The sequence below is a fragment of the Orussus abietinus genome, unplaced genomic scaffold (assembly GCF_000612105.2).
Source record: "Orussus abietinus isolate OABI.00-Male unplaced genomic scaffold, Oabi_2.0 scaffold3, whole genome shotgun sequence".
NCBI classification, from domain to species: Eukaryota; Metazoa; Arthropoda; class Insecta; order Hymenoptera; family Orussidae; genus Orussus; species Orussus abietinus.
In genome coordinates this window covers 543464-567140 of record NW_019395984.1, presented here as the reverse complement: position 1 = coordinate 567140, position 23677 = coordinate 543464, and the positions used below count along the sequence as shown (strand labels likewise).

The following is a 23677-nucleotide window of genomic DNA, read 5'->3' as shown; positions in this document are numbered from 1 at the left end:
TTCATTGTCTCACAGTCAGGAATATATTTCATAAAATGGAGCAGAGAACATAGAAGTTGGAGTAGAGTAGTAAAGTCACATTAATAGTAGATCTACTCCGATTGGAGTGTAGTGGCAACCCTGGGCGGTAGTCACCCATCGTCACCCATGAACCTTGAGACCTGTTAATAATTCGAATAATTCGTTGGGCTCGATGCGAAATGTCGTTAATTCGAACGCTTTGGCAATGTACTCTCAGTCCTCGCCTTTTTCGTATCTACGAGATATCATGGGTAGGCCATCTCGTGGACGTAGGTACAATTTCGCCATTTCTATTGAACACTTCGCGAGTTCTTGAGGTTATGTTCATACCGTTTAATTGCAGAAACCGTACGAGACGAAGGGTTTGGAACGATGGGGAGACCAAGTTGTCACCTCTGTAAGTGGCTTTACGAAGTAAAATCGCAATGACAAGATTATAGCGTGATCGTTACACCTGAAATGTCATTCTTTTCCACAGTTCATCATGATGTGGTCCGTCGGTTTATACGCCTTACCGGTGCTCGCTCCGTTCATGTATCGACGAAACTCTACGCTCGCCGAGAACGCGTATTCCCTGTCCAAATTAGTAGCAGGAGCTGGGGCAATTTTGGTAGCTTCCCTAGTGGCACGAGGTTACTCTAGAGCTACTAATCCAATTTACACTAAGTTTATGAAAACGTTGACAGAGGCTAAGACCCGTCATAGTGCAGAATCCAAGCAGGAGTTGCAAAAATACGAGTTTGAATTTTGGGCTTGGCCCGTCGATTTTCGAATCGCAGATGTCACAGGGTAAGATCGAAGTAGCTCGTCGCTCTCCAAATTCGTCTTAGCTATTTTTTCTTGCTTACATCGGTTTGACTTTTTCCTTTAGAGATAGCCAAAGGAGACGCATCGGATTAGAAACGGATAACGCTCTCGGTACCAGCAGGGAACGTCCAAGAAATCATACTCGACAACAGAGTGGGAAAGATTTAGTTTTTGCTTTACCGTGCAGACTGATTGCATACATAGTTGCTCATACGTTTGCACTTAAATTGATGTATCCTGGCAGTATGTCACTCATTAACTGGGCAATGAGTAAGACCGCGTCTACGCAGACTAGGACTTTTTATACGCTCGAGACCCTGCTAGAGAATGTATCGGATTGAAACGGATGGTTTCTTTTTTCAAGGGTCGTCATTGCTACAAGGTAGAATCGATTTGATTAAACAAGGTGGCGAGAGGTTCAAGCTCGTTACCGTGGAGAGCAACGAAATTGATGCATTGTTCGTTGACCGACGGAACAAGTTAGTATTTTTGCGTCGTCATGCTTTTCCAGAGGATAAGAGGATTGTTATCGTTATAGGTCTAACAATGGAGACATCCTAGTGATAACTAGCGAAGGAAACTGCGGTTTTTACGAAGTAGGAATAATGGCGACCCCATCAAAGAAGGGTTATTCCGTCTTGGGTTGGAATCATCCAGGTTTTGGGGGCAGTACCGTAAGTGTAGTCATGCGATAAAAATGGAAAGCGAACAAAGGGCACGTCGATGAGAAGGTTTGCCGTTGCTCTCTCGGGTATTCGAACGCGGAGACGACTTAGTGAGTACGAGTACTTAGACTAGCTAATGTAACGGCAAGACTTCTTCGAGATAATTAATATAATTATTAGTAAGCCGGTGTTGATTATTCGAAAAACTTGAAATGATTGTCCAGGGTGCCCCGTATCCAGCTCAAGAGCAAAACGCGATCGATTGTGTAATGCAGTTCGCAGTGGAGTATCTCGGATTCAAAGAGAGCAACGTCATACTTTACGGATGGAGTATCGGGGGATATCCGACTACCTGGGCCGCCATGAATTATCCTGCCGTGCACAGCGTGGTAACGTACCGCGGAAAGCTTTACAAAACGGAGCATACGGGGATTCGACGACGACTGCATATTTAATCCCTGTAGGTGTTAGATGCTACCTTCGACGACGTCCTTCCATTGGCGGTCGACAGAATGCCAACAGCCGTTGAAGGCATCGTACGAACTATCATCAGAGAATATCTGAATTTAAACATCGCGGAACAGCTAAACAGGTTCGTCGGCCTCTTCTATTTGCTACCTCTCCCCCTGTATGTTTATTCGATTGTACGTTGAAAGGTATAACGGCACGGTGTTGCTGATAAGAAGGATCGAAGACGAAATGGTCAGCGTACCGGTTAACAGCCTGTCCGGCAATCGAGGCAATCAGCTTCTAACGAAACTACTTCTAAGGAGGTATCCTCGATTATTTAGCAACGGCACGGAGAGCGCGTTAGTCCTTTCGAGGTATCTTTCCTTGGCGACTCCACGAGGAAAAAGTAAGTACGATCGATGGATCGAGGAGGAAAGGATGGACATTGTACGTAGCTCGTATCGTAGGAACGTTAATGAGGGAAATAGGAGTGAACGAGGAGAGTTGCAGACAGTTAGTGGCCCTCGATATCGAGAGAAACGAGGGTCTCGTAAGCTACCCGTCCACGTTGGGTGAGGACTGCGACTCCGTTACGAGGCAACAGCTGACCGTTTTCCTCGTAAGTACGAGTCCGTCTTCGATCGCTTCGCGAGCATTCTTTCAACGCTTTTCAAATTCTACTTCAGGCAAGCAAATACTTGGAAGATCAAGCGACACAGCATTGTGATCCTCTCGCGATAGAACTTTTCCACCCCGGTTGGGACCCGAGGTCTATAGTCCCGACGAAGAGCAACCTTAACGTGCACCAAACATGACCGACTTCGCGAGGCATTCAAAATTCAGGATACGCCAACGCCGCTTATTCGGTAAAATAATTATTTTTAACCAAGAACGGCAGATCTTTCGTTTCGATGGGATTAAGAACTCGTTAAGTGAAAGGTTAAATACGATCGAGCTAGCAAAACTCCCGAGGATCACTTCAGCGTCGCTCGTTCCATGGAAAAGTTGGCCGATCGATACTTTATATGACTATTCGGTAATAGGTAGACACGTGGCATTTAACCATCTATCAATAAAGTTTTTATTCTGACCATCCATCCGAATCGACTTCGTTGCTTGAATTTAGATCGTATTATCCGCGGCACGATCAGTGGAGCTAACCGAAGAGAAAAACATTAACTTCCCGAGGAGGAGATGTTAACGAGAGAAGAAATCCTTTTCCGATAGCGTACACTGTCTATTACCGATCCAATGCCAATTTTAAGGAAGCCTTGGAATCTTGGTAAGGATCGAACTTTGTCCTACTCGTCTTTACAGGTTTCTCAATGAATAACTTCAACGTATCTCTTGTCTGCGAAGGAAAGTAGTCTTTTCGACTTATTATCTCTAAGGCCTTAAAACAACCTTTCAAGTTCCAATTTATCCTTTCCGCTTTGCCATCTTCTCCCTGAAAAGTGGAAAATATCAATCGTAAGTCGTCAATGATTTTTTGTCATTTTGTCAATGATTCGATTCGATTGGGAAGATCATTTTTACCGACCTTAATCAGTCCAAGACTGACCAGCAAAGCATTGCTCGCGATGGATACTTGGTTGTCTCTGGATGCTCGTGCAAAGAATTCTGCGTACAAAGTATCCGTCAGTCTTTGGGCTACCATTTTAACGTCATAAAAATCGCTGTCGTACAGCGAGGACACTTTCATGATTATTTTCGCAAATTCCTCGAGGTAAGAGCTATTCCGAAGTATGTCCCGGTTGTCGGATAGATTCTGGAAGGATATTGCAATTTGAGATAAAATTTATGATCAACGGAGGAACATTTTGGTGAAACAATCGTGATACCTTCGCGTGATCCGCAAATACTCGAATGTCGATATCGTCCAATAATAATAAATTCTCGCCGGTAGGTGTTCTTAGGAAATCCTCTACAGTAACTTTCCTTTCAACTATGGTCTCGCTTATTTGAACGTGATCATTGTCCTCTTCGTCTTCTCCATCGTTCTCTTCGTCTTCCCCATCGTCCTCGTCATCGTCGATCTCGTCATCTTCCTCTTCATCTTCCTGTTCCTCTCCATATTTTTCGTCTTCGTCTTCTCCTTCGTCCTCGCCATCTTCGTCCCCATTGTCATCAATATCGTTATCGTTCCCTTCGTCACTGTCAAATTGTTCGTCGTCTTCGTCAAAGTTACCCAAAGAGTCGATCCTTTCGGACTTGGTGAGGGCCTCTATCAAGACATTTTGTCCTTTTACCCCAAATTCGTTTCCATCCAATTGTAGACTTGTCAGTTGAGTTTTATCAGCCATAGCGTTGGCTATTGGTAGTGCAGCTTTAATGCCAATCTCGTTGGAACTTAAAATTACTTCTGCAAGACCAGGGTGACTATCTTTCCTTCCTAGTGCATCGGCTAAAATCAAGGCACCTTTTGTCTTAAGTAAACAATCACCTAAATCAAGTTTCTCAAGATCTGGAAAATTGGGCAGTGCACCCGCGAGGGCTATAGCACCTTTCGCACCTATTGTGTTATCGTTTAGGTTTAATACTCTTAATTTCTTGTTATAGGAAAGACCGTTGGCAAGTGCAGTTATTCCAATATGATATATTCCATTTTGTGGCATCTGTACTTCTTCGAGAGTACCGATGGTTTTGAAGACCTTTGCAATAGCAGTTGCACCTTGATTTTCTAGACGATTCCTACCCAAGATGAGGACTTTTAACATCAATGGCATTCCATTTTCTTTAATGCTGTTCTCATTACAAGATAAAAGAGCTTTGGCCAGCATCTCTCCACCCGATATTCCGAGACCATTGTTATTCAAACGCAGTTTTCGAAGCGTATGACAAGGACTGGAAATCAGCAATGATGCCAGTCCTTTGACGCCGATTGGTCCCAAGGCATTGTCACTGAGATCGAGTTCTACCAAGCGAGTGCCAGCTGCACACAATCCATTTCCTAGATGTTCAAGAGCCACCGGTATCTCGGTCTTTAATCGTCCTGTGAACATATCCTTCCATAATGCTCGTTTTAACAGTACGCCATTTTTCTTCAAGGCTTCAGCTATTGCTCTTGCCGCATCGGGGCCCAATGTGTTCCCTTCTAAATCCAAGAATACCAGATGCTTGCACTGCTCTATCGCGTGTACTACTGGATCGGCTATTTGGAAAATTATACATAATTGCTTTAGATATCATTGAGCACTCGATAATTTACGAGGCTGTATAGACAGATATCGGCGAAGTAAACTTACCATCCTTCTCTGAATCGAGTTTAAGCGATTTGCCGGTAAACGAGACGCCATCGGAACGGCTCAGCTCACCACTAGCCTCTTTTAGCTGTTCTTTTATTTCTCGCAAATTAAACAAAGTCATCTCTATCCAGTTAACGGATTACTTTTCGCGAGATCGAGGTTAAGAATTCAAAAGACATTAACACTTTTTCTAACAAGCACAACTATGCGAAGCCGACACAATCACAAACGTTTAGACGCGCAAAAGCGGGAAATTTTGCGCGTTTCACCATGAATCTACAGGTAGACAGAAAGAGACTGTCATGCACTTTCAACCCCGTCCGAACGTCGTGGTTCGACTATCTCCCACATCGCGTCGGTGGTAGGGTTGGGTAAGTCAAATCAGAGATGAATGTAATACATATTTAAAAAATATGAATAGACTCGAGTCCTCTTCTTTACTTTTAACGGCTTTCCATCTTTCCATCTTTCCTGCCTACAACCCACACCTCTCAACAATGTTCGATTTACAAGGTATATACCTTTATTTGAAATATTACTAGACCGGAAGTGCTAGTGATCTCGTTCTTTCATATAGCGAATACGTAATTCGGCGAATAAACCCACGTGAGATGGAAGTGCGAGAAGTGAGCGCGCACGTCAAAAATACGTAATAAACGCATCGACAAGTCTCCATAAGCTGCAAGTATGTACAGAATCGCCCGGAGTCGATAATGTCGGTCGCGCGAACGCCAACTGTCGGTAGTTAACGATATCGGTACGTACCGAGACCGTAGTATAGAATCCCGCTACTGTTCATTCCGAAGTCAATCGGTAATGAGCGAATCTTTGTTGTATGCAGTCCCATTGTCGGTAATTAAGGTGGGTATTGCATAAAGGATTGAACTGGCATATAGCACCTGCAGATTTTTTTCTTTGTTGATTGAGGTAGCGATCGACAGTATGTATTCACGTTATTAACTCACGCGGCCATATGCATTCCAATATCCTTTAGCGGTAACGAGCTGCAGATTCTTGGTAAAAAAAGGGAGAAAAAAACGAGTTCGCAATGCGTCCACATATTTACCGCTTGCACACCCTTAAACGTTTGTGAGCAGGTTCAACCATAAATCCAATTATTGGTCATATTTCATGCAGCTTCGAGCCGTTTCGAGTTCTCCACTCCAAGGCCCTTCCGCGTTTCAATAATCGTCATCTGCGGAAGTCATCGTCAATTATCAGCGATGTAAAATTAAAATAAAAAAGACTCTTACGAACAGGGCGAACGTATCGACGGTATTTTCGGTTACGTTAATGAGAAAATGCGATATGTAACGGTTGCGTTAGACCGTGGCGGTGGTTAATTATCGGGAATGAAGGTAAAGGATCAATCGACATTATCCGCTTAAGGTCTTGTCTCGTTCAATTCAGAGACTTCAATCCGAACGAAGGACCCTAGGGACCCCGATCCGCCTTACGGGATTTCATGGTATGACTTTTTACCCTCAATTTTAGGATAAATCGTGCAAGGAAATGCCCGTTCTTACACCGGTGATCTTTCGATCCAGTCACCTTGGGATTTCGCGGCTTGGTGATTTCTTATTCACATATTCTTTCTCAACAAAACCGACTCTAGTCTTATCTACCGGCGTGAACTATTCCATTGCGATAAAGTATTCAACTCTCCATCGTCCTTGCAACGTGAATTTATTAATAATAATGAAGTATATGATATTGGCCGACCATTAGCAAAGAAAATGGTTAACAACACGGCCGCCAGGAACTCGGAGCAGCTCCGGCTTAAAGATTTGCGCAGGAAAGAAAAATTGAAAAAAAAAATTCAGGAAGTATCGGGGAAAAACAATAAAAGCAAAGTATCGCTGCTCGTGAAACTGTAAGACTCGTAAGACTCTTTTGTTTTGCAGTTCAGCATCGATTTGGTGACTTCCTCTTTCGCGCCACATCGAGACTTTGCGCTAGGGTAATGTCTTGTACGCACATTATTTCTTGATGAAATAAATTCCAGCCTCGCCTACTGCTCTGAACTATTTCATCGGGGAAAAAAAAAGCTCGCAACTTCCCGTCCTTACGCCGTGAATTAATTAATAATAATGAAGGATATGATATTGGCCGGTCATTAGTGCACGGGGGCAGTTCTCGAGGCGGCCGCTAGGTGCGTTCGGTTCGCAGATATGCGGACACGCGAGGACATATTCTCTTACGCGCCTTCCATGTCAATTCCATGAGGGAAGTCAAGCTCGGTGAAGAAAAATGAGCAAAGGAAGGAAAACTAATTGAGATTAGAGCAGAGATTTACGATTTGCTTCTATTCTCGCCACTGATTTCCGATTGGTCGCAGGTGAGGCAGGCCTCCGGAACGTGATATTGTGGCAATCTCATTTGAATTGTTAATAAATCTCGCGGTTGTACGAGATATGGAAAAAAGATCGAAAAGAAAAAGAGAGGCCTGTGCGCACGCGTAACGATCTATAATTATTGGACTGCTTTATCACTTTGTTTGTCAATGCCGACTTCGAGCGCTTCAAGAGGACCGCCTTTCTTAAATTTCTCGCTTCTTGTAGTCCATCTGAATTGTTTTTTTTTTTTTTAATATTCCGTATCAACATTTTTATTAGCGGGAAGGTCGCCTTAAATGAACGTAATCGTTATTCAGCCTCGGTAGAATAAATGGGCAGGGATTAAGGGGGTATTTGCCCTGGCGCAACAATATCCATGTATCCGCTCCATTAAACGGATACGGCATATTAAACAAGACAACTATCGGCGAGTGAAGGCGCACATGGTCGACAAATTGTTTAACGCAACTCGGGCTCAGCACTTTATACGCTTTAATCGCGCACTTAACGGACTATCAAGTACGATTGTTGACTGGAGTGCGACTTTCAAGCCACAGGGACCGATCTTTAACTCCTGACGAGAAAAAGATATTTGAGAATTTCAGAGACGTAAAAATCGAGGAGAATTTTTTGGGGCTGAGCCGAGTCAATGGCGGGGAATCGAAGTCCGGTCCGTGAAAGTTGATTAATTAATCACTCTTGAAATTAATTACTCACCACCAGTCGTGTCGTATAAATATTAGCTTTTTTCACCCGTCCATAATTTACCATACATTCTTACTGCGTGCTGCAGGTGGAATTATAAAATCCGTAGCGAGCGCGTTGGCGACGAGCCCCGCAACTTCCATTATCATAAATTAAGTCTCTCGGAGGCTCGAATCTCGAGGCGGAAGTCCGCCCTGGTGGGACCTTATTTCCGGTCCCCGGCAAAGGCTTCCGGCTCTTTTATCTTTCCGTTTCGACTTTGAGAGCTCTCGATCGCGGGAAAGGGGAAATACAATTATCCGCTTCTTCCTCCCTGGGACAAGCGGAGGAATCGGGCGCAGTGCACTCGGCCCCTTGAAAAGTGCGACTTTATATCCCCCCTCGAAGTGGCGGGTGCAGTCGGCACTTTGAGGGAGAGAAAGAAAAAAGAAAAAAAAGTGGAAAAATCAGGACGAATCCTTCTGGGATGAATGCCGGGTTAAAAGCACCGGAAATGGCCCACGGCGTGACCAGAAACCTGACCAGGGTCTCAGGGAAAAGACGTGAAATATCAAGGACTACGTCCTTCGAAAACTCGGGGGCTGAAGAAAAATTATGCTCCCGCCTTAATTTCGCAATTCCATTGTTCTGTAACAATGATAATTAAGTAAAAATAATGCTGATATTTTTGGCCTCCTAATTTTTAAGACGCTCTGGTATCGCGGCTCAGTAACAAACCGGTGAGCAGGAATATTAATAAATAACTACGAGGCGAAGATAAAAATAGGACAAGCGGCAATAAATTACCGAGATATTTCTAACACCCCCGCGTTTCTCTGTGACGTCACCCCATGATGGATACCCCTAAAACCATATCCCTGTACCATGGTCGCCGTCGAGTGCGCAAAAAGATGGACATTGTCAGTAGTCTTCGAGAGCTCTGTGCAAAAATCCCTGCCTTCGGTTAACTCCCACTGCACATGGTAATATATGGAATGATATCGCAATCATTAGCAATTGTTTTCTTTAAAAATAGTCCAGAATGCAGATAAGTAAGATCAACTCCGATTTCAAGTAATCTCGAAAAGGGATCGAGCTTAGAGGGAACTCGAAGAACGCTTATTTCTGTCGGCAGCGACGTCAACAAGGTTTTTTGTTAACTAATTGTCATAAACAATTCGTCCGAGTGACTTCAACTGGTGATATACCGTCGTTAAATGCGAGTAAATGGATATTCGTTATCATGTATGAAACATTTAAATTCAATAGGAGGAACATCGAATTAATTAGTCATGTACTTGTTAATGCCTCGACGAGGCGTTCAATTCAACAAGGATGTGGAATTTCATTGGAATTGATTTGAAAGGATTATAATATATTTCTTATCACTTTTTCCTGCGGTGATTAGGGATGGATGAATTCCCGCCCTAAATGTTTATGCAGAAATTTTCTCCATTTGGACGAGTTGCATCTCTTGGTCACGGTGGGAGGCGGTTTTAATTATTCCTTAGGGACCCTCCCGCGGGTCCAGGAGGAATTATTGCGCAGAGAATCGTACCGATCGATCATGAAATATGTAGATCGACCGGCCGATCGAGGGGGCGTGGTGAAATGATATGATTGTGATATTCCGCAAGTTGGCGCATACTGGAGGAGCGAGATAAAAATCTGTCCTTGTTGCAGGCGGAGGTGTGGTCAGGTGCAGATATGATTTTTTCCCTCGATAACGACTCCCCGCTGGTTCAGCACGTCTAATGACAACTTATCTTCCACTCGCGGCTCAATGGAAGTCAAATCGTCGGACGGTTCAATATTTATCGAGCTGGGCACGTAAGTTTATTAACACTGCAGACTATACTGTCGACAGCTTGTCCTCGTCACTTCCGTGTGTGACTTTATCAGGATTTTCATTGACAAACGCATGATTTACTAAATTATTTCGGTAGTTATCAATAAATACGTCATTTTTTAAAAATAAAGATTAAGGGTATCTAGTTTATCATTGTCAGGAAACTTGGTAGAGTTTCACGCCAAATATACACCCTTGTATGTGTACATATATCTTTCTATAACAGCGTTCAGCGGCGAATTTACGTCTTCGGCCGCCATCTTGTCTTCTTCGCGACGCCCTTTGGAGAGATGTTAAGGAAGCTCGCACCCTGTTAATAAATTGTCCTATAGACATGGAAATAACGTTTCCCATATTAAATGTGTCGCTTAGATCGGACTTTAACCGGCACGTCAATTACCTCGATTCCAAGAGAGATCGAGCGATGGATCGACACGACCTTGTCTACAGACAATGTCAACTCGATCGTGATACGGTTCGAGGTTAGGTGTTCGAGTATATTGTCTAAGTGGATTTAACGGAAGTTGTGTACAATGTTGCAACGGCATCGTCCTTGCTCCACGATTTGACCCAGCATAAAGGCCTTTTAAATGAGTAAATGTAACGCAACACATTCGTATTTAGGTGGGATTTCCTTGCTCCGCAAAAACAGAAACGGAAAAGCGGGAAAAAGGCGAGGCGAAGCGAAGAAAAACGAAAGAAATTGCCTGAGGTCTTTTGCTGCCTTATCAGGTAATTAAATGAACGTGTTCATGCAGAGGATGAGGAAACCGATTTTTCAAATAATCCCCGATTTGTAATTTCAATCGGCATTCCTGGGATTGCAAGTCGATAAAAGTCGGCGAGGCTAAGTACCCGCGATTAATTTGTTCATTAGACCGAGCCGATGTTTACAGATTTCTGTTCGATCAGGTATCCATCAGCAAGTTTGTTATCGACGAGTGACGGGATTACGACGTTATTGCGACGACATTTCTCGCGGGTAATCAGGCTGAGGTAATTAGTTACCGTGGGAGTCTTGGTACTCTCTCTCTCCTCTCTTGCAAGTCTTGATAATGTCATTTCGAAGTCTGATAACAGAGATGTTGCAATATCAGGAATCCCATTGCACATTGATGGCATTTTAGAGAGAAAAAAAAAAGATTCCGACTTCGAGCGGAAATCTCAAGACTTCGAATAACATTCAATGGAGCGATCTACCGGCGTTTTTCTTTTTTTCTTTCGAATTCCACCGCAGGAAAATATGTTCATTTTTTAAATTAAAGCACTCCTCGCTCCGGTACTCTAGATTTGCATGTCGTATATCAGGCCGAGATAGATGCGATTGGCAATAATCCGATCGGAAAGTACCGCGCGAGTGGAGGCGCGTGAGCGTGGAATTCATGAGGAGCGACACCAGCGCTTTAGTTGGAGAGTCGAAGAACTGCTACCAAGAAATAACCCGAAAAAATCATGTAATGAAAAAAACAATTCATTCTGACATTGCACTAAATCGTATAACTACGGAAAATGCTCTATTAGAGATTTCATACATGGTGAGGGAGAAACGATCTTCAAACAAAGAAAAGAGCCATTTGGGTGGAATTCACGAGGAGCGACGCCAGCGCTGCAGTCGGAGAGTCAAAGAACTGCTACCCCGTAATGCCGGGAAAAATAATATAATGAGAAAACAATTAACGCAGACGTCATAGCCAATCGTATGCCCGCGGAAAATGCTTTCCGAAGGATTCCATATGTAGCAAGGGGGAACCCGTGAACAAAGAAAAGTGCCGATCGCTGTTATCAAAGGGGTTGCACCGCCAGCTGCAGCTGACTGCGATCGGATCGATCATTGAACGGCAACGGTACAATCGAAGCGATTGGACCGGTTATTAGATCGCACTGAATCTGCACCGCGACGGGGGCGTCGTTGCACCGTTGCGGGATTGGCTCGCAGGTGCAACTGCACATTCGCATTCACGCGGCGTGATTCAGAAGCTTATCGGGATTAAACCTCACGAAAGGACGACGGATCAATTATCGCGTAGCCGTTATCGGAGTCCAGAAAAATTGGTCCTTTGACTCCGAACAGGTGCGAGGCCATTCTGCATCCTTTGAGAGGATTCGACGGTGATTTTCCTGTCTAATTCAGCCGCGATTTTCAGGCTGAACCAGACGTGCCGAAAGGACCTGAAAGTCCTGAATGACCGAGGGGAAATTTGTCGGGAGCGAGCTAGGACAATAAACGTGCAGGATACACATTCCCTGGTTGACGCGGCGCGGATGTGGGCGTGGAGTTGCGAGTCAAGGCCTTGTTGCTCTACTAAGCCTGGCATTTTCTTTTTTCATTATCCTTCTCTTTCTCCCTTTACCGCTCTCCGTCTATTTGGTAGAGAGTTAGCCGAGACCGATCGCGCTGGAGCCGAAACGGACGGCCGAGACTAAATATCTCCGAAATAATTCCAAACTCATGATATACATAAAATTAAGGTGATACGAAAGGGACATTCTATATATATGAAACGTTAAAAAATATATATTATATTATATATATAACTTTTCTTCAAACTGGGTGCATTGAAACTTCAGCACGTGGTTGTGGAGGCCCTAAGGAAAAACCCGATGCTCGTGTAATTTCATTTTTCACAAGAAAATGTGCTCTTGGTCCTAGTATGGGATAAATAAAAAAAATGTTCTTTTCAAACATTAAATTCAACGAGAATCACGATCTTCTCTTTACGGCCTTCATAATCGCGTGGGGAAGTTTCAAATGATTTAGTGCACTCAGTTCGGCGAAAAGTTTTATAATTATTTTCGGATTTTTATATATAGAATGATCCTTTTATATCACCTTAACACCAATTAGTCGTATAAACACATGTGTAGCCATTACCAATAAATGCTCACATGCCTTGAATATAATCCGAGTACTCCTCTTCTATGATAAGTAGATACAGAATTTTTCGATCAGACGGAAACATTCCTGGAAAATTCCTTATTTCCTGTATTTCAGTGTATGTCGATATGGACTCATAATCGCGGTATCCTTGTACATGCCGCGTGGTTATACAGTGGATTATAATTTGTTCACGTATCGTAGGCTCTCATGGAGATGAAATTTCGAGGCTCAACTCAGGCGAGGGCCATTAAGTCGTTAACCAGGTGGACATATCTCGCGATCGGGACTCCCACGTCGTTCCTTTTAATGGCGGCGATTAAGTCGGAAGAGGTAACACTTACGGTGCCCGTAAGGAGCGACATGAACGCCGCGCCATGCACAAGTCGCGATACTAATTAATACCCTTGGCTATGCATGCGTACAGATCGAAGTGACTGGCCTTGGCTTATTTAATTCGATTAATTAAAACCAGTCCCGTGGAACTCACACGGCGATCGCTTCTCCTGGTAATCGTCGTCGAGTGTCCAGTAAATATTGCATTATAATTAAATGCCAATTCCAAGATTTCTCGAGATTTTCTTCTTCTTCCACGTCCCTAGGAAAATGACTTTTCAGGCCTTCGGGGTCGTAATCTTTTTCCGAGCGATGACTGATAACAGGAACGATCGCAAGATTTGTCCTGCGAGTTTTGGGAACGATGACAAATCTTGTCATCGTTGCTGCTGTTGCAGCTGCACCTTAGGAATAGGCTAACGTCTCTTCGGTGTCATTGGAGAGAAAAACCGCAAAGTGCCGCAATTACTTTTTTCCTTTTTTCTGCTTTTTTCCCAGGTCTAAACGGCTTCCTTATGGCCAGGGGAACTCTGAATTGTCGTCAGCCAATTAATACGTCATTGCCCTAGAATGTCCGAATGACGTCCAAATGACTTCGAACATTTCCTCGGGGATCGACAAGTTACAACATTCGCGATGTATTTTCGTTCTCGATGACGTGCGAAAACGAGTGTCATCGATTTCATTCCTAGCTGTGCCACTTAGCATATACAGTTAGGGAAAAAAAATCAAACGCCGAGTAACAGCACTTTTAAAAAATGCTTTCCAAAACTGATGACGTAAACCGCTGACGTGATCTTTTCATCACTGAACGAACTGACTATTTATAACCCCATTATGAATACCATTTAAAAACGGGCATTTGACAGGCCAATGGTGGGTCTAGTGTTAAAAGAAACATATAAATGATTCCGCATTTTAAGGTGATATGAAAGGGTCATTCTACATATATATATATATATAAGACGTCAAAATATTTATAAAACTTTTTTCCAAACTGGATGCACCGAATCATTTGAAACGTCATCATGTGCTGATGTTTCAAATGATTCGGTGAACTCGGTTTGGAGAAATGTTTTTTAAATATTTTGACGTTTTATATATATATATATATATATATATATAGAAGGACCTTTTCATACCATTTCAAGGATTCATTGATATGTTTATTATCAGGGGAGAATATTTATCTTAATAATTTTTCGAAAGAGGCTGTTGCGTTGCCATTGTGATCTCTTTCGACGGGATCACATGGAAGTTTACGTAATGACAACGATTACAAGGCCGCATTCTTAACGTGCCGTTCCTTCCTTTACAGCTAATAAAAGTGCAAGGCCAAGGCCTCGGCGGAAGTTTACCACCCGATTGCGTCAATTACTTCATTCTCTTTCCCTCGACGACCCCTAATTATTAGAATATCTCGGTGGCGAGGAGGGGAAAATTGCTTGGGGTAAAAAGTTTATGCAAATATCTCCACACTGGGGTATTAGTCGCGACTCGTACCTCTAACTCCTACAAACCTCTAATTATTACGAAATGTTACGTTACAGAGGATGTCCATTAAAAATGACGCGGAGAAACGTCCGTAGAAATATCCCTGCCCTAAAATGGTATTTAGAAAGAATGTTCGACATTTCGGATGATTTGTAAAATTGGCCACGTTATTTGACAATTCTCAGGACTTGTAACTTAATTTCGAGGATTTAAGATGATATGAAAGGCGCTGAGAAATTTAGTCGAGGTCGATAAATTGAAATTCATCTGTACCCTTTTTGGTGGGAACGCCATTTTGAATACACAAGTGGGAACATAAGCTGGCGCGTCGCGTTACCGACATTTATATTTATGCTGAAGTCTTTTACAGTCCACGTTGATGATTATACGAACTGAAGCGTTCCATATGTCATTTCGGTAAAGTAATGATAAAGAGATCGACGTAAAACTGTCGAAATCTCGTGAATTCATTATTCCAACGACTCTTTAGGACCAACGTCGCCATCTGTGACGTTTAGCTACAACTAAATTTTTTCTCTAAAAACACGTGTTAGCCCCGAGACAAGCCAGCATTCTCTTGCAATCGTTGGCGAAAGTATTTTCTATATTTTCCCATATCACTCCGTAATATTCCGTATCTAAGATATTCTAAATTGTTCGAGCTATGTCCTGAAACTCTTGATTTTCAATTCTAAGCCTCCAAGAAGCGTAAAACAGCGAAAACGTGCACTGCCCACGTCATGTTGGTTCTAGTCCACGAGAAGTAAATAAATTTTCTATGAAAAATGAAATTTCCTGAGTTTCAGGAATTACTTTAGGCTCTCCATATTAACGTGGTAAAATTTCGAACGAATCGGCAAACCCAATTCGGGGAATACTTTCACCGGCGATTTGACTTATCAGATGTATATAGGCTCTTTCATATCACCTTGACGTTATAAATTCGAGGAGAATTGTTGACAGTCGGATCGAACCTCTCCTGTTGTCAGGAGAAACAAAGGTAAGTTCGGGATTTCTTGGGCGAAATGCGAGGTGCCTCGTCGCTCTGTTTATCATTTCGAGTGACCCTTTGAATTTCAACTGTCGAGGAACGTGCGAGAAGTCCTCGGATCGGGGTCAGTTGAAATGAGGAAGCGAAAGAAAGAAGATCGGTCAATCTCGAAGCGGCGTCTTCGGCATGCGGCGCAGGGCGCCGAATTCTGCAGCTGCAACGGATGCCTCCACCTGATGCAACCGAAGAGTACGTTTCGAGGATGGTCCTCGTGGCGGGCAGTGCAGGTGCATTCAGCGTCTTCGCCGTCTGCATGATGCCCTGGTTGTGCCGCAACAAGGAGAGAGCCGGTGAGACGAACATTCAATAAAAACCGCCTAAAAAAAGAATGATTGGCTTATAAAATGATTTTCACTGTTAATAGATAACCGGAAGCGTGGAAAATTTCCCTCATTCATCGAAAGCAGTCGTAAGGAGAGGTCCCTAAAATCGAGCCAAAATTCATCGTCGACATCGTGCGTCCCGCCGGCGAAAATCACCCTGAGGATATCCGAGGTCAGCAGGTCAAGGTGCACAAAAATCACCTCCTGTGGTAGAAGGATAAAACCTTCGAGGTGCAGAGCACCGCCGGACTCGGCCTTCGATTTGCCCGGTGGGACATCCTTGGATTCGAGGCCTACTAATTTCAAGGACCAGAAAGGTGGGCCGAGGACTCCTCGATCTACGAGGGAGAGGTCCTCGAGGTCTCCTAGGACCTCGCCCGAAGGTCCGGATAGGATCGCGGGTAAGGACGTCTTCGGGAGAGGGAGTAGTGCCGCCAAATCCGGGGATCGAGGACAATCGAACGCTGCAGGAAATCACTTCAGCGGTTTGCAGGATATCCAGGAGTGTCCTTTTCGAAGAGCTGACAGGATGTCGTCAAGAAACTCCCCCAGGGGCCCCCGGAAGCAGTCCCTCGAGGAACGTGGAAAGGATGTCCTGGATGCTGAAAATGGAGAACGGGCGGATCCTGCTGGACGATCACCTAGGAATGCGCAGGATATCCGGGAATGTCCTCCCGAGAGACCTCCCAGGAGACTGCGAAGAGGTCCAGGCGAGGTCAACGGTGCACCATTATCTGGGAATAATGCGAACGATGTCCTTGAATCTAATGGTCCTGGAACGGGCACTAATGGAGGGGCATCGAATCTTCCAGGACGATCACCGAAGGATTCACGGAATCCTACGGAATTATCGAGAGAGTTCAGGATACCTTCGGGGTGTTCGAAAGTTGTTGCAGATAATCATCCGGTTGAACACAGGCCGAATCAACATTCCGAGGCGGATGATCCTTCTCCAGGACGAAGTAGTGGCCAGCCGAATCCTGCAGGACATTTAGGGGGGAATCGACCAGATATTCACGAAGAGAGATTCTTAGAAAACGGGGGAAGAGCCGAGGATGTCCTTCAATTTGTTAATTCCCTAGATCGTTCTGATTTTGGAAATGCAGGTAAGAAAGTGGAATTCTCACTGTTAAAAAAAGATATATGGAAAGATTTCTAAATTAACTGGGACATTTATTCCCAGGATCTCGAGCTGATAACGTGTCAGAGGAAATTGCAAGTGATCCGGACTCTGAAGATCTATCGTCGAAGGATCATCGAAAGTCTGCAACTTCGAGAACTTCCAGAAGGTCGGTATCGAATGCAGGTGAAACGGTAGGGATTGAATCTGTTAACGGAAATGTTAAAAGGGATTTAAACTCGCAAATCTCGGTTTCTGAGTCGGAAACCCTTACTTCTCTGAGAATAAATATAATCCCTCCGGTTTCGTCGCGAGAATCGATTTCCGAATTGGAGACCATTGTTCCGAAAATGGATATCGAAGTCACTCCGGCTGTGAAAGTGAAAGAATCACGACGATCCGTGAGATCTGCCGAAACTCAAAGATCTGAAATTACCAGAGAGTATTCGATGATCTTCGAAAATCACTCGGTATCCTTCAATTCGTTGAACGAATTAGAATTCGGCTCGGTAAGCCACGGTTCGCTGAATGTCGAGAGGAAAAATTCGTCATTTTCAACGTCTACGATGAATTCTTTAAAAATGTCGGAATATTCTACCTCCTCGAGTTCGTCGAACAAGTCGAAGGTTTCATTATCAGAGAAAATTTCGAATATCGCTGAGATAAGCGGATTACGATCGGCTAACCGAGTAGGAACTCCTTCCGAGTCTAAATTTTCCGAAAATCCGTCAATTCCTTTAAAAGGTACTTGCGTTAAGCCGAAACGCAGCTTCACTTCGGCGATGTTGAAGATCGTTGACAAGTCGAAAATCCGTTCGCTTTTTCGGAAGAATCCCCACTGCAGGCGAAATAATTTCTCGAGGACGAAAATCTATCCTGCCGAGTCGATATGTTCCCCGAGAATCGTAACTTCGATATCTTCGAAATTGGAAACGTCCGATCGAGATTCGAAGAAGTCCCGATTGGTGGGTAACACATCGATCATTGATAAGGAAAGTGTTCCTTCGAAATTGTCTAAAGCGGCGAACTCCGGTTTTGGATCGTTGACGAGAAATCTTAAAGAGAAAATTCTTCTCTGTCGAGAGAGAAAAATTGATAAGGGGGCAAATTCGAAGACACCTTCGCCCTGTTGCGAGGCTTTAGAGTTTCTGGACAATTCTTTTGACAATTTTGACAGCAAGCTGGTCTTGTCATCGACCACCCTCGAAGAAAATTCCGCGTCCCTCGGAAAACGGTCGAACTGTAGATTTTGTAATTTCGTAGGGTCGAACAGTGCCCCCTCTTTGGGCCGCTCAAAATTCATGAAAAATATCGTGAATTGTCTGGATTCTGCGAAAAACTTCAAGTCACGCGATTTGCTCTCCGATGAGGAATTGGTAGTGTGCGGTTCATCGAAATTGATTGCTACCGATCCATCGGATAGGTCGAAAGCGCGGGGAAAATCGGCAGAATTTTCGAAGGGTTCGGTACAACGATCCGTCGAAAATTTTCTGAATTCCATTGGAAAGGGAAATTCCTTCTCTGGAAAAGTCGACGTTTCGGACCGTATCTGGAAATTGGAGAATTCCATGAATTTTTCACCGGAAAAAATGAGAGGCAAGGAAACTTCGGAGGCTATCGATTTGTCAGACCTGTCGATATTGTCGCCAGGAATTTCGAAAAAGCAGCCCAGAGTGAAGTTGAAGTCGTCGGCAGATTCGACCTCGACGAGTTTTCATTTTCCTCAGGACTCCTTGACGGATTTATCCGCAAATCCTATCAGAGATTCTGGCTCGAATATATCCGCAGTTTCGGAAAACGAGGAGATTTATCGAGGACCGAATAATGGCCCGAGAAGTAACTTCAACTTCCCTCCGGAGGAAAAAATGTCGGAAATGGAAACTCTGGATATCACGAAATTGACCGAACAGCTGATCGGTTTGCGTTTGCCAGATTTCTCGGAAAATCCGGAAAAGACGCGAGTCAAGTTAAAGCCTCATGTAGATTCTGATTTTATTTCGGCTTTGAATTTTTTCAACAGTCCGGTTGAAGATTCTCCGCAAGAGAACAAATCGATAGATAGCGCTAATTCTCGAGTGCCTACTGTCGGAAAACCGAGATTTCCAATCGCGGATGAAAATCCGAAGAGTAGAAGTCATTTTTCACCGAAGGTACGAGGTCGGAATTCTTCAGAGGCTTTTAACGAATTCGAGGCGCTGATACGGTCTCCGAGATTTTCCCAAAAGTCGAAGCCAAAAGTCAAGCTGAAACTTTCGACCGAGTCGGATATTTTCAATACCGCCTCGGAAAGTGATAATTCGGGGCCAGGGATTTCGTCGTCGGTGATAAAGGTCAAGTCCTCCAATTGTTCTGAGGTATTCCCAAGAAACTTGTACGAAATTCTTGGTAATGAATCCACACCACCGAAATCGCGAAAATCAGAGTCGAGTCGTTCTTCCGAAAATTCGGTAGATTTGACAAATTTGCCATCGAAAATGTCCGAGGCCTCTAAAACTTCGAAAATTCGGTCCCTGACGAGGAAACGAGTAAAACGCAAATGTGAAGCTTCACCACGGCGGGTTTTATGGACCTCGAGATTGACCAATACGTTGCAGGCCAGGAACGATTATGGATCATCGAATTGTCCGACGAATTCGAAAAAGAGGTCGGTTGATTCCCCACTGTTGAATAAATTGAACAGCCACGAGTCTCGTGGAAAATCGTCGTTGGCTGATAGCACGGAAAATCTGGCTAGAAAAGCCATATCTTCTGCAGTTTCTGAGCCAAGAAATTTGAGTAACTTGGAATCAAAACCTAATCGAGGCTCGTCTTTTTCGAATAGTATTATTGGGCAGAAAGAAAAGACTGAGAATTCGGTTGAATGTTCTTATTTCGAGGATGGGCTCAATAGACGTCGTTCGCTTTCCTTCGCGGATCTTTGGACGAATTTCCGAAAGTCAGTCGAATCACCGGTTGACGAATCCAACAATGTTCATAATAAATCTAATGAACCCTTGGTGGAAACTTGTCGAAAGGGAAGTGTCGATTTAAGTGAAACTGGACAGTCTGACCGAGATCGGCAGGAAATTCTAAAGAACTCATTTTCCCGTTCTTCGAATCCTTTCAAATTTTCAATCAAGCAGATCTACCAAAGTCTGCCGGAAAAGTTCAGTTTCGACAGACTGAAGCGTCTTAAGTTCTTAGACAATGTGCAATTTGGTAGCTCGAAGAAATCAAAATTATTCCCGGGAAATAATTCGCAGAACGTACAGGTGGATTCGAGTAATTATGACAAATCTCTTGTTAACTCGAAATTCAATTCAAATTTGAAAGCTCACGATTTGTGCACTTCAGAGGAATTTCCTGCCATCCTTGAAACCAAAGCACTTCCGAAAACAGTCTTAAGGAGAGTCAGCTTTTCCATTAGAAATTCAAAGGAGCCTTCGAAAAGCGACTTTTCTCATTCTACATCAAATATGCAAATAAAAGATGCTACATAAAGTGTCTTGAAAAAAATGATAAGTTACCTACTGTTAAATTACAAAATTAAGCTTGCTCAAAGATACATTCCATATGTTCCTGTAAATAGTCACTTGTTATCTGTATTTTGTTATATATTTATATTCTGTTAAACGCATCTTCGTTTTACTTTTTCTTGTCTTTTATATTTGGAGGCTCGCGCGGAACGTAAGGGAATTGTCTTCCACAAATTTTAACCATGGTTTTATGTAAAGTTTTACCTCATTTTAACCGATTTCAAGTAATAACTAATTTTTCATACTCTTATACGGGAAAAGGACATCGGATATTTTTAAGGATGGTTATTTTATTCCTAGAGTAGGGATTTCAGTTCCTGCGTGTTCTGTGCAGTGCAGATTTTAAGCTCGTGATAAATTAAAGAAACAATCGCTTTATACACATAGACAAAATTTTATAATTATAGAGTATAAGGATTATTAAGTAATACCTTAAGGACTTCATTTATTACGATTCTCGTTAGATGTGAGCTTATTATAGCTATGATAGTATAAACCAATGGAGAATTCCAGCTCCCGTCGTCTTTAGTGTAAAAACTTATTTATAGATAGACATGTAAGATTACAAGTACTCGTTTGAAGATCAATCGTAACGATTCCAGCTACCATTGTCATCGTCGTTGTTTGTGCTAATGGAAAAAAAAAAAATGATTCACGCGTCCAACACAATGGACTTTTTTTGCGGAACGCCATTTTTTCATCGCCGTGCGAGCAATAAACGCGATCGTTCCGCGAAAAGGGCGTTTTCATTTACGCAAATCGCAATTTAGACTCACGGGTTACGTAAACTCGTGAGGCGCGGCTAGGAAGAAAAATCGGAAAAGCAAAGGAGGGCAAGATACAACAAACTAACCGCAGTTGTAATTAGAATTAAAGGTGGAACACTTAACCGATAAAATGAAAGATTTTGTAAGTTCACCCAAATATCGTAGCTCGTTCCCCTAAATGTATTCTGTGCGTGAAATAAAAACGAGCTACGGAGAGGGACATCGTGTTGTATTCATTTAAAATTTATCATAACAGAAGAAAGATATTTAAAATTAATTTTTTTCCTTTGCAACTCCGTCCGAGTGATATCGCGCATTCGGATCGCCTCTAGGTACTTCAATGATAATTCAGAGGTAACGATCCGATGTCACTTGGACGACGTGACGAGATGGGATTCACGAATGGAACTCCCGCTTACGCAATTTCGAAATATGCAAATATCCCGTCACGTGACGGCGAGGTCGTTGCATTTGCCAGAGAAATCAGCTGAGTCAATTCCTTTGTTGTCCGAGTACCGTAATTTACAAGTCGCGTGTCGAAGACAAAAGTCCACGATGGCTTTCTTGATTTCATTCACCAGCCTTGCAGCTGATCGGAACGAACGGAAAGGCCGAAGGTTTTCGAAATTCTCTCGGAGTCTGGCACGGTCGAGATTTTCATTTCATTTTTTCTTTTCTCATTAACTCGGGTTCCTCGAAATCCTGCGTCTCATCCTTGAGTTCCTCTTAAGGACCTTTTTCTTCCTTCGCGTGACGTACGAACGGGTCCAAGATAATGGACCGCATTTCTTCGGCAAAGCGTCGAAGAACAGGCTTCATCCGTTCCTAAAGTCAGCGAAGGGGTCAAAGGACCCAGGGGACAACGAGATACCGCCCATGGATTGCTAAACTTAGGGTTTCCTTGTCATTCTTTTCCCCCGAGATGACGCACTTACCATATCAGGACGGGCCTCTCGTCAGCCTTGAAGACTGCCTGGGGTATGGATCTGCATGGTACCACGTGGACCCTGACGTTTGTACTCGTTCGACCGTCAATTGCGTAGCTGGTATCAATGAACCCCCGAAAAATGGCCCTGGTGATCAGATTCCTTCGGAGTATCCTTCAACCTAGATATCTTCCGCTTCCTTAGTCCTTGGGTACGGTTTTAATTTATTTTTCATTTTAATTAGGGATATGGCATGATACTTTAGACGGAAATATGATGGCCACCGCGTAGCTGGTACCATTGGTCCCAGTCCCAAAAAATGGCCTTGGAGGGCCTTAAGGATACCAACGCGTGACGACCGGTATTCCGAGGAAGAAATTCTGGTCTTCGAACCTGAAGTGTGCTACTGGCGGAGATCCCCGCATTTCGATTCCACTTTTTGCTATCCGCGGCACAAAGGAACGTACCGCTCGAAGGCGAGTGACATTAAGCAGGCTGCAATTATCCTTACGACGTACTCAAAATAACTCGCGCGCATAAAACGCGTCTGTCATTAATGCCGGTATCGCAGGAGGATAGTGGTCTCTGTTGTCTCGGGCAACAATGGTCCTGAGTTTAACAGATATTAAATAAACTCGTTAATTATAGGTTTCGACCCTCCCTATTATTCCCACCTGAAATGATTTTTTCTCTTCTCTTTTGCAACGCAAACTTTCAAGCCGCCCGTTTTTTAGAGTCCTTACAGGGAAGTCGGGTAAACCGGGAATCACGGTGGGAATGTTTAGGATCTACATGTCCTAAATAATTCCCCCGATCGATCGTCCTGCAATTAATATTCCTAGATGGGTGCCTCCTTTGTCAGATGGGGAACCGATCCTGGCAAGGACATCCAGCACACATCGCCCGCGTGTTGCGTTATATCACCCTCCTGTGCCAGGATTACAATTGACGTGAAAATAACAATTTATCCCTAGACACTTACGGATTGTATAATATGGATTTTTCATTTCTCCTTCCTCCCGAAGAAATGATACATGCAGAACAATCCTTACGTTCCGTTAGAATGATTTGCGACGCCACGTAATTGTCCTTCAAATAGTCGGATAAAATTGAGAAATCTTCACTTTAACCGGGTTTTTCTTTTTTCTTTCTTCACTTTTACTTCTGGAACGGAACTCCATGATTTAGTGGCCCCTTCGCGGGAGGAAATGGC

General features: G+C 43.5%; 3 protein-coding genes across 7 annotated transcripts; 2 read left to right on the top strand and 1 right to left on the bottom strand.

Moving 5' to 3' along the window:
• The first annotated feature begins 132 nt into the window (after window positions 1–132).
• Window positions 133–3034, top strand: LOC105699234 (protein ABHD16A). Of its 3 annotated transcripts, none has more exons than XM_012424082.2 (11): window positions 133–272; window positions 365–418; window positions 500–810; window positions 893–1098; window positions 1193–1307; window positions 1367–1502; window positions 1718–1882; window positions 1958–2085; window positions 2150–2349; window positions 2411–2562; window positions 2630–3034. In XM_012424082.2, the coding sequence occupies exons 1-11, from the start codon at window positions 201–203 to the stop codon at window positions 2756–2758; spliced, it is 1668 nt and encodes a 555-aa protein (XP_012279505.1). In that variant the 5' UTR covers window positions 133–200; the 3' UTR covers window positions 2759–3034. The 3 variants fall into 3 exon arrangements, with proteins under 3 accessions (XP_012279505.1, XP_012279504.1, XP_012279506.1); XM_012424081.2 differs by having other exon boundaries at window positions 133–290; XM_012424083.2 differs by having other exon boundaries at window positions 203–294.
• On the bottom strand, window positions 3001–5509 carry LOC105699233 (ran GTPase-activating protein 1). Its single transcript, XM_012424080.2, has 4 exons — window positions 5189–5509; window positions 3785–5094; window positions 3484–3711; window positions 3001–3390 (listed from the first exon to the last, which is right to left on the bottom strand). The coding sequence occupies exons 1-4, from the start codon at window positions 5307–5309 to the stop codon at window positions 3184–3186; spliced, it is 1866 nt and encodes a 621-aa protein (XP_012279503.1). The 5' UTR covers window positions 5310–5509; the 3' UTR covers window positions 3001–3183.
• Window positions 5510–15842: 10333 nt separating this feature from the next.
• On the top strand, window positions 15843–21758 carry LOC105699222. 3 transcript variants are annotated; one of them, XM_012424058.2, is made up of 3 exons: window positions 15843–16103; window positions 16178–16537; window positions 16630–16712. In XM_012424058.2, exons 1-3 carry the CDS (start codon window positions 15977–15979, stop codon window positions 16659–16661), a joined length of 519 nt encoding a protein of 172 aa, XP_012279481.1. In that variant the 5' UTR covers window positions 15843–15976; the 3' UTR covers window positions 16662–16712. The 3 variants fall into 3 exon arrangements, with proteins under 3 accessions (XP_012279481.1, XP_012279479.1, XP_012279480.1); XM_012424056.1 differs by adding an exon at window positions 17320–21758 and having other exon boundaries at window positions 15853–16103; window positions 16178–17242; XM_012424057.1 differs by lacking the exon at window positions 15843–16103 and adding an exon at window positions 17320–21758 and having other exon boundaries at window positions 16453–16537; window positions 16630–17242.
• Window positions 21759–23677: the final 1919 nt, after the last annotated feature.